General features: G+C 46.6%; 1 protein-coding gene across 1 annotated transcript in view; it reads left to right on the forward strand.

The window, feature by feature from the left end:
• Positions 1–10,213, forward strand: part of LOC144752867 (olfactomedin-like protein 2A) — a 172,021-nt gene extending 161,808 nt beyond the window's left edge. The window contains exon 7 of the mRNA XM_078640700.1: positions 9,297–10,213. Within this exon, the coding sequence (XP_078496826.1) occupies positions 9,297–9,898 (602 nt within the window). The 3' untranslated portion in view covers positions 9,899–10,213. The remainder of the gene's footprint in view (positions 1–9,296) is intronic.
• Positions 10,214–10,573: the final 360 nt, after the last annotated feature.

Consider the following 10,573-nt stretch of genomic DNA (forward strand, 5'->3'; position numbering starts at 1 on the left):
GCTCGCCAAGAGGAATAATCGGCAGCGTCTCCCTCTGCAAGCGCCCTGTTATTCCATCCGGTCGCACAGCGTCATTCCAGCGCGCCGCGCTAAGGATCATGGGGGTTGTAGTTTTTGCGAGTTTTTTCGCCCGCGCTCGTTGCAGTCAGTGATTTACCAGCGGCCGGGGAATCCTGACAGAACGCCCCCTCACACAAAACTCACTGACTGCCACCAGGCTTACCGGGATGGAGCGAATGGAACTGCCGCACCAGTCTAGGTGCATGTACAGCCCCCACAGGCTCCCAGGAGTCCTCCTCCGGTCCATACCCTTTCCAGGATATCAAGTACTGGAGTTTGCCCCGCACTCTGCGGGCATCCAAAATGCGCCGTACTTCATACTCAATGTCCTGTTGCACTCTCACAGGCGCAGGGGTTTTCGAGCGGGGACATCTCGCCGGTTTGAGCAGTGAGACATGGAACACCGGATGTATCCTGAAATGTGTAGGAAGTCTCAGTTTCACCGCCACCGGGTTGACATGGCGAATCACTTGGTAAGGGCCAATGAATCGGGGGTTGAACACGCTATACTTGCGGAAACGGATATTACGAGTGGACAACCACACCCAATCCCCTTTTCTATACTCCGGACCACCCCTCCGATGTTTATCAGCTTGTGCCTTGTACTTCAGTTTCGCCTGCTCTAGATTTCTCCTTGCTTGTAGCACGGTTTTCCTCAAATGCACCAATCTAGACTGCAACTGTGGGATTGGTGCCTCAGCGACAGACACACTCAAGGGGGCGAATCTAGGGTGAAACCCATAGGTACAGAAAAATGGGGTGTACGAAGTGGAGGAATGGGCAGCATCATTATATGCAACCTCAGCCGTCCACAGCCAGTCCACCCAAGCCTCAGTAGTGGTATCCACGAAACACCTCAGGTACTGTTTGAGGGTTTGATTTAACCTTTCGGTCTGCCCGTCCGTTTGGGGATGAAAGCTGGTGGACAAGGACGAGGCAATGCCCAACCTGTCACACCATACCTTCCAAAATCGAGCTGTAAATTGGGCCCCTCTGTCCGACACAATAACCTTGGGTAATCCATGCAACCGGATGATATGAAGGAGTAGCAAATGGGCAAGCTGACTAGCTGTGGGAACCCCTTTACAGGCAATGAAGTGACCCAGTTTTGTTAGATAATCCACCACTACGATAACAGCAGTCATGCCTTTCTCTTCAGGGAGACCTACCACGAAATCCACAGAAAAGCTCTCCCAAGGACTCTCAGGAGTGGGCATGGTTTGCAAAAGCCCTTGTGTGGGACGGTGATCGCTCTTAGCCTGCGAACAGATGTCACACCTCTGAACCCAAGCAAACACATCTGGACGGATGGTGGGCCACCAATAGGTTCGTAGCAGTTTCTCCAAGGTCTTCTTCCCTCCTGTGTGTCCCGCACATGGCAGATCGTGACACCACTGGAAGGCTTGTTGTCTCAAGGCTAGCGTGGGAAGAAGCAACTGAGGCCCTTTTCTCGGCAATCCTTGACGGATTCTCCATTCCGGATGAAGGTGAAGCCACGTCTTCCAGGCAAAGGTTTGGATTCCTTTCTTGACTTTGTGGAGGAATTCGTCGGTGTGTATCACTCCTATCACCTTCTGAGGTTCGATGATGCTAGTCTCTGGGGATGCTGCCACTGCTGGGTTGTTTTCCTGCCGTGTGAGAGCATCCGCCTTCCGGTTGTCACATCCTGGGCGGAACGTAACTACAAAGTGATATTCAGAGAAAAAAAGCATCCATCGAAGTTGCCTAGGGGTGAGATGGCGTGCCGCTCGCAGAAACTGTAGGTTACGGTGGTCAGTATACACCGTGACTTGCTGAGAAGCGCCCATCAACCAATGCCTCCATTCGGTGAAGGCGTCCTTAATTGCAAGAAGCTCTTTTTCAGCTATGGTGTAGTTACGTTCGGCGGTATTCAATTTACGAGACTTGAACGCGATGGGATGGAGATGTCCTGTACTCACGTTCCTTTGCGAGAGAACAGCCCCGACTGCAAATTCGGAAGCATCCGCTTCCACCACAAAAGGGAGCGATGGATCAGCATGGGTTAACACAGGTGCAGAAGTAAATGCGATCTTCAATCGGTCGAATGCGTTTTGTTCAGCCAAGCCCCACACGAAAGGGGTGTTCTTTCGTGTCAATTTGGTGAGTGGGGTTACCATGTCCGAGAAGTGCGAGATGAACCTCCGGTAGAAGTTTGCGAATCCTAGGAGCTTCTGGATGTCTTTGACACATGCGGGTCTAGGCCAGTCCACAATGGCACGTACCTTTCTTTCTGCCATTACTTGTCCTGATGGTGTGAGCATGACTCCTAGGAATTCAACTGTGGTAACGTGGAACTCACACTTTGTTAATTTGCAGTACAATTGGTTTTGTTGTAGGGCCTGCAGTACTCGGCACACATGTCGTTGGTGTTCTGGTTCGCCATCGGAATAGATCAAGATGTCGTCGATGTAGACGACTACGAATATGTCTAGGAATTCTCTTAATACCTCGTTAAGGAAGAATTGGAAGGAGGCAGGGGCATTACAGAGCCCAAAGGGCATCACCATATATTCGAAGAGGCCATACCTAGTTTTAAAAGCGGTCTTCCATTCATCGCCGCTTCGGATACGCACTAAATGGTAGGCCCCTCTCAAGTCCAATTTCGTGTAGATCTTAGCTGATCTCACCTGCTCCAACAATACCGGTATCAATGGCAACGGATACTGATTTTTTATAGTTATTGCATTAAGAGCCCTATAGTCAATGCAACAACGTAATTCCCCGTTAGCCTTCGGGATGAAGAACAGCGGGGACGCCGCTGGAGACCTGGAAGGTCGGATGAAACCCAAAGCAAGGAGGTTATCCAGGTATTCCCGGAGATGTTCTGTTTCGGGTTGTGATAGAGCATAAATCCTGCCACAGGGAACGACAGACCCAGGTGTTAAATCGATACGGCAATCGTATTCCCTGTGGGGAGGGAGTACTTCTGCTTTCGCTTTACTGAAAACCTCCTCGTATTCCTGGTAACAACTAGGTAATTCCACCTCCTTTTCTGCAGCGGTAGAAACACGGTGGGTAACTGCCAACACCCTGGAAGGTCGAGGATTCTCTCCGAGGCAGTGTTCCTGGCAATAAGGGGAGGTGAATTCCAAAGACTGTTCCGTCCACTTAATGACTGGTTCATGCTTCTTCAGCCAAGGGAGTCCCAATATTACACCATACGTAGGGGCCTGGATGAGATTGAAGGAAAGCCTTTCCATATGGTAACCCTCATACCACAGCTCGTATTCCGGAGTATGTTGGTTGATGGGACCAGATTCCAATTCATGACCGTCTACTGCAAACACGGCTTCAGGGACGGATTTTGTGACTGGGGACACCCCCAATTTACGAGCTTCTGCCAGGTCCATAAAACAACCCGTTGCTCCTGAATCTACCATGGCTCGGATGTTCTTAGGGTTATGGTCTATCCACAATTCCATTTCCAGAAAGAACAAATGGTTTCCTGCGGAGTCCTTGTCGGTTACTGAAGGGATGAAGTGCGTGCTCGAGTTCCTCCCTTCCTTCGAACTCAAGCGTTGGAGTTTTCCGACCCCTTGTCAACAGTGGATACCGCTGCTTGCCCTGTACGATAGCGCCCTCCCTTAGGTTTCACCGGGCATTCCCGCAGGAAGTGTCCTTTTTTCCCACAATAAAGACAGAGACCGAACTTTCGGCGATGTTCTCTTTCAGTTGCAGTTAGTGACGCTCGTACCACTCCAATTTCCATGGGTTCTGCTTTGCCTTCGTGCTTTTCCCCACTAGTGGTTTTGTCCCCCAAGAGTAACGGTCTTTCTTTTCTTCCTTGTTCTCCTTTTCTTTCCCGTAACCTATGGTCCAGACGCAAGGCCAGATCAATAAACGCCGCACATGTTGTAGGCTGGGGCTCAACCTGAGCTATGACATCTTTTAGATTTTCTGAGAGTCCTTGGTAGAACAAAACCATTTGTTTCGCCTCAGGCCAATCAGTTTCCGCTATCAGCCTCCTGAAGTGGTTCAGGTATGTAACTAAATCGGAACTGCCTTGTTTTAGGACAAGCAATTCTTTATCAGCAGAAAACGTTTCTGCTCTCCTGTCAAAGGTCTTTTCGAATTCTGTACGAAACAATTCCCAATCGTACAGGATCGCGTCATTGTTCTTGACAATAGGGACCGCCCACTGAGCCACCTCTCCACCCAAGTAAGATATGAGAAAAGAAACCCTGGATTGGTTTGTAAGAAAACATTTAGGTTTACAGGTAAAATGTAACATTACCTGTGTCATGAATACCTGCACTTTTTTCCTATCTCCCAGAAATCTTTCAGGAGGAGCTAACGGTACGGGAGAAGGCATTTCTACCACTACTGAGGCTGGTGGAAGAGCGGGGTTTCCGGCATCGAACGGATTCCTCTGCAAGGCATCCATCCGTGCCTGCAGTGCGGCTGTTTCCTGACAGGAGGTGGCTAATTCCTCCTGCACTAAGACTAGAGCGGCCAGTACGTCATCTAAGGTGGCCATTCTTATATCAATCCAACCAAGAGGAACAGGACTCTTGGGCCGATTATTCTGTCAGGCCTGTCGTGGTTGCTCCTCGGGATTGGATTGATGCAATAAAGGGGGCCCACCTCTAGATCATCCCAAGTCTGGCTATCAGTGTCACAGACTATTAAGGAGATCAAGCGGAAGAAAAAAATAGGTCCGGAGGGGAACAGCTGGGCAACTGGAACCGAAACCTGCAGATAGAGAAAGCAAGGGGTGAGTGGAATAAGAACCCTCAGCTGTAGCTAATTTATACACTGCGTTACTCCTTTCCTCACCTGCAATAACCTGCAAGTATGCGGAAACAAAGGGGTGATATAAAGGGCTCTTCTACGTCCCCTGGTGTTCCTACTAGAAGACACAACAAAAGAAAATATCAATACACCACTGTTCTCTCCCTTTCACAGTATCTAGATGAGCATATGTGATGGATTTACACCTACCCAGAACGAGGATGTAGAATACCAGGATGCCACTAGTAACAAACAGTTAAATATCACTCCTTGTTCGGTAAGTTCTTAATGATAGGCAAATTCCCCCCTCCGAGGAGATGTATGGTTTGCAATATCAAAGGTCAGTGTAAGAAGCAAACAAGTCATCCCCTATAATGGGTCACCAAGAAAGTTCCTGATACCAATATAGCAATAACGCAATTGCCCAATGTCAAACAAAAACACAGCGTCTATGCAGATACTTCTCTGCATGCGCCAAACAGCGATAAAGGAGGTTCCTTGAAGAGAATGCGGCACCTAAGCCTAGGTGTCCGGCAAGGGTAGGAGCTTCCCACTCCCAGTGATTGGTTTGGAGCAGAAAACAAATGAACACAGCACTTCCTGGTGAAGCACAACAACACCAGCACCCCCCTGGTAGCGGAAAACCTGAAAACCGCGTTCACTGCTCTGGATTCGGGCGCTTCCTAAGCCCCTCCTGAGTAATCCGCAAGGCTGGGGGTACCGGACCACAAAATACTGTTTTCACAACGGGCGCTTCCTAAGCCCCACCTGAGTACTCCACAAGGCTAGAGATGAGACCCCAGGAACACGTCTCACAAGAGCGGGCGTTTCCTAAGCTTCTCCAGCCTGAACAACGGATCAACGAAACTGTGAGCTAGACTCCGCTCACCTCGAAAGAACACCACAAAGTGCACAGGAACTGCAAGTACCACTTGCTCGCCAAGAGGAATAATCGGCAGCGTCTCCCTCTGCAAGCGCCCTGTTATTCCATCCGGTCGCACAGCGTCATTCCAGCGCGCCGCGCTAAGGATCATGGGGGTTGTAGTTTTTGCGAGTTTTTTCGCCCGCGCTCGTTGCAGTCAGTGATTTACCAGCGGCCGGGGAATCCTGACAGTAGTGATCGACAAAACCAAGGGGACATTACCATCTCTTGTTAGCTCAGTGGAGGCACCATCTGCACCTTGGTCCAAATTGGTATAGGTTATTACTGGTCGCATCAGAGTCTTGGGTGAACATTCCAAATTCGCCATTGTCCTAATTGACTTAGGGCCAGATGTAGGTAATCCTATTTTACCGATTCTAAAATACCGATTTTTACCGATTCGGTATTTCAGAATCGGTAAATGGGATGTAGCTAATTAATCGGTAAATGTTACCGAATCAGTAGGATTCGGTATTACCGATTCGGTATTTATCAAATCAGTAAATACCGATTCTGTATTTACCGAATCTGTAATTCCCATTCATTCCTATGGGCCTGGAGGCCCATAGGAATGATTGGGAATTACCGATTCGGTATTTACCGAATCAGTAAATACCGGTTATAGGGGGACCATGTTCAAGGGTGGCAGGGTGTCACATTGACACCCTGTTGCACCCCTGAATAGTTCATGGGTGCACATGTGGCATGTATGTCTGCCACATGGCACAGTAAAAAAAAGCACAAAATTGCTTTTTATTAAGGTTTTCGATATTTACCACCAACCTTTATTTGGTGGTAAATACCGAATCCTTAACTGTGCAATGCACTCATTTGAGTGCTCCCTACATTTCAGATTCGGTAATTTACCGATTCGGTATTTTAAGGAATCAGTGATTTACCGATTCCTTAAATTACTGATCCGAATGTGAAATGTAGCCACCTACATCCCAAATGCCCCATACCCGTCGGTAACGGCCGAAATTCGGTAATTTCGGCCATTACCGACTGGTATTGGTCCACCTACATCTGGCCCTATATGTCTAAGTGGCCTGAGCCTAATTTCCTTAACACTATGAACACATCATCAGTGACTCAATTCCTTCAAAAGGGGTTCATGAGGGAAAGGTTTCCTGATGAACTGGTGACAGACAATGGCACCCAGTACGTGTCAATAGAAATGAAAGAAATTTTGAATGCCCTTAGTATTAAACACATCAGGAACTCTCTTTACCAACCTAGAAGCAATGGTTTAGTGGAATGCTTCATTAGCACATTGAAGTAACAGTTACAACTTGCTTTGTTCAACAAATTGGTTTGGAAACCATGGTGATGAATATGTTGTGGGCATATAGAACCATGCCCAATGTTTTGACCGTGGTTTCCCCATTTGTGCTGTTGAGGAGACATGTTCCAGGGTCTAAACTTAATAAGGAATGGATGAATAGACAGTCAGTGGACACATTAAAATTGTCGCGTGTTTGACGTGAGGAAAGAAGTTCACAAGAAATAGCAAGAGGTTTCTAAAAGAGTGGATGAGCGGAGTCTGGTTGTTTGTGACTGGGTGAGAATTAATAAACCAGGTTAAGTTATCAAAGGTGAATCTAAATTCTCTGATCCTGTCCAGATTGTTAGAGTATTACCAAGTGTGGTGCAATCTAGAGATGGCAAGACGTGGAATAAAGATAGGCTGAGTGTAAATCCACGTGGAAATCTTGATTTTGAGCGAGTACATCTGGAATCGACTGATACTGGTGTGTCTCAAGATAGCACTAAAGGAAAGCCCTATGGAACACGCTCAGGGGCAGTTAGGTGCATGTCTGACCGTTTCACCACAGATTATATTGTTGTCTGAACGAGAGTTATGATAAATGTATGTTCTCTTGGTTGGCATTTTAGTTCACTATTTTTGTGTATTCTTTCCCCTTTATTTTTTTTTTATTCGTAGATGTGGTCATTCATTTGATACCCATTCCAATGTATATTTTGCCTTATTTGTGTAGTTATATGATGTATATGAAAAAACATTTTATGTTCATCTTTATTACAGGGGGAGTCTACGTGGGGTTCAGTGTCATTTCAGGATTGGAACTGTGCAATAGAACATGGCGTGGGGTAGAATATTGAGGGTGGCAGTAGGGGTAGAGCAGGAGGAGGATATACCAGTGGCCGTGTCACTGTATACTTGATCAATGAACCCGCTTGCCAAAGGGATCCTTGTTGGCGGCTCCCGCTCTTCGTTTCAATATGCCAGCGTGATTGTTGGAACATCGGAAACTTACAACCCCACCTGTCTCCCACCCAATCATACTTGCCAAGCTATGCCATGGTCGGAGATCCCCCATCCTTTTCTGGGAAACCAATGAATCTCAGAGCTCTGTCACTCACCCGAAGATCATCTGTTGCTTACCCCACCCTTCAACATCCAGGTCGACTTTTTATAGGTTGTTTTTGATGTTCAACCCATGGAGCTGTTTCGTTGCACCCTTCCTGCTCGGCGCTATGTTGCTCAGCACACTACACTCTTTAACTAGTGCTCACAGTTGCATGACAGCATTCAGGGGCATATTATCAAGAACGGCGATAATGGGCTTGATAATATGCCGTGTGAATGCCTATAGATCCCTAGGTTCACACCAGAACATGAGCTGCTATAGGAATTCACAAGGAGATACTTTAGCAGTTTCCTGCTGCTAAAGCGGCGATAATTTTAACGCCGTTCTTGATAATATGCCCCTCAGTTTCTTGCCTCGACTTCCTCCACTGTTGCCCAACCGCCTTTCCCCAACCCGTATTTTCTGTAATCTGCATTTTTTTACTTTTTTGAGCTGCACGACAGCTGCAATTTGGTACCGAGCCCTCTTGTTACTGTGACGCCCTTTCGCGCATCTATTACATTTATGACTCCAAATTGGACTTCCACCATCTTGGAATGGTAAATTAAAAGTACAAATAAATGGATGCTGCAGCCCGTGATGCATAAATGTGCATGCATTGGGATGGAGGTATTCGTACCTCATCATGCTGGGCCCAGACATTTTACCTTTTTTTGATTTGCTGATGCTGTTTAGCATTGGCAACAATTTTGTTATCCTTTTTGCCAATGCTGTTCTTTTCTTTTTGCCAATGCTGTTCAGCATCACAGGAAGCATTGGCAGAGCCTAAAGGTTGGATCATGCCTTTCGAATGTGAGACTGATTGTCGTTGACATTACTTGTTTATTTTGAATTAAAGATTATACCACATTTAATAAGAACTAAAAAATTGTGGTGATGGTTTCTAAATTTTGGGTTTATGGGCATGGCTTTCAAGATATTAACGTTTTTTGCAAATATTTGTTTCTTCGCCACTTTATGGTATATTTGACTATCCTAGTGTTGCTGTATTTTTTTTTAACAAAAATATAATTATGAAAGTTAGACAAAAATAGAAATTTGCAGTTGAAAGCTAATGTAATGCAATTTTAACGAGGTAAACTTTTTTCTAATTCTGACTATTAACATAACTTTGAGCTGGTCAATAATTCCAAATATGAGCCAAATTTTGTTTTCTCTTTTCTAAACAGGTCGACGCAGCCATTCTTATGCTCTGCCTTGCAGCTGGATTGGAGCTGGTCACCTGGTGTACAACGGCTCATTCTACTTCAATGAGGCCTTCACACGCACCATCCAACGGTTTGACATCCGCCAGCGCTCCGTCGCTGCTTGGAGCACTTTGGACGACTTGGTCACCCAGCCTACTGCCCCACTTGTGTGGAGGGGCTATTCAGACGTCACCTTTGCGGCAGACCATGGTGGACTTTGGATCATCTACCACTCCAATGATTTTGCTTACCAAAATGAGGAATCAGTCGTGTTAGCCAAGCTTGACCCGGAGGAACTCCTAATTCGAAAGGAGAGTAGCTGGAGGACTCGTCTACATCGAGGATCATATGGCTTATACTTCCTGATCTGTGGGGTTCTGTATACAGTGAATGCACAGGACGGCAATGACGAACTTGTGTCCTATGCGTTTGATACCCACACAGCTTCCCACACAAACCCTGGGCTATTGTTTCCCGGAGAAATATCTTTGCTCACACATCTGACTTATGACCCAATGGCTGAGCTACTTTGTGCTTGGGCTAATGGCACTTTGGTCACATACAGCCTACACTTGTCCTTCTGATTGGAAATAGTCTGCAGCACTTTGACATGGACGGCCAATGCTGAATCATTGGATCTACAATATGGAAAGCATATTTTGTCTCTCCGCTTGGCATACGATCGACTGTCTGGAAAGTCAAGATGACAAGAAATTCTGCAGAGAACAGTTTTATTAATGCAGACTATGGAAAGGCATCTGGGCTTTGAGCTCAGGCTTGTGACAAATCATACAGATTCAGCCATTCATGAGCCCAAAAGCTGATCACCGTCGTAGACATTATGATTAAACAAATGTCAGCCTGATCCCTTGATATAAGACAATAAAAAGTCCACTTTCTGCATGTGTTACACTTCCCTTTGAATGTATCTTGGTAATTAGTGTTGGCTAATAGCTTCCAATCTTAAAAATAAGTTTGTGTCCTCATTTAATGCTAGCTGCTCTCTAGAGGATGCTTAAAAGAGAAGGATACCATCCGTGGACGTATTAACAAGAGGGCTCCTCCTTTGACTGCCCACCTTGGAATTCTTCATGCTTTGACGTCTTTCCTATTGTACAAGGTCAAAACAATATATTTTTGTAAGTCAAGAGGGCTGAAGGTTGCCTTTCAATGACCTCAACAACTAGGGGTGGGTGAGGAATTCCGCTCCGCCTGCAGAGCTGTGCCCACTCTGGGCAGAGCGACATGGTGTGGGGTAT

The sequence above is a fragment of the Lissotriton helveticus genome, chromosome 5_1 (genome assembly GCF_964261635.1).
Source record: "Lissotriton helveticus chromosome 5_1, aLisHel1.1, whole genome shotgun sequence".
Lineage (NCBI taxonomy): Eukaryota > Metazoa > Chordata > Amphibia > Caudata > Salamandridae > Lissotriton > Lissotriton helveticus.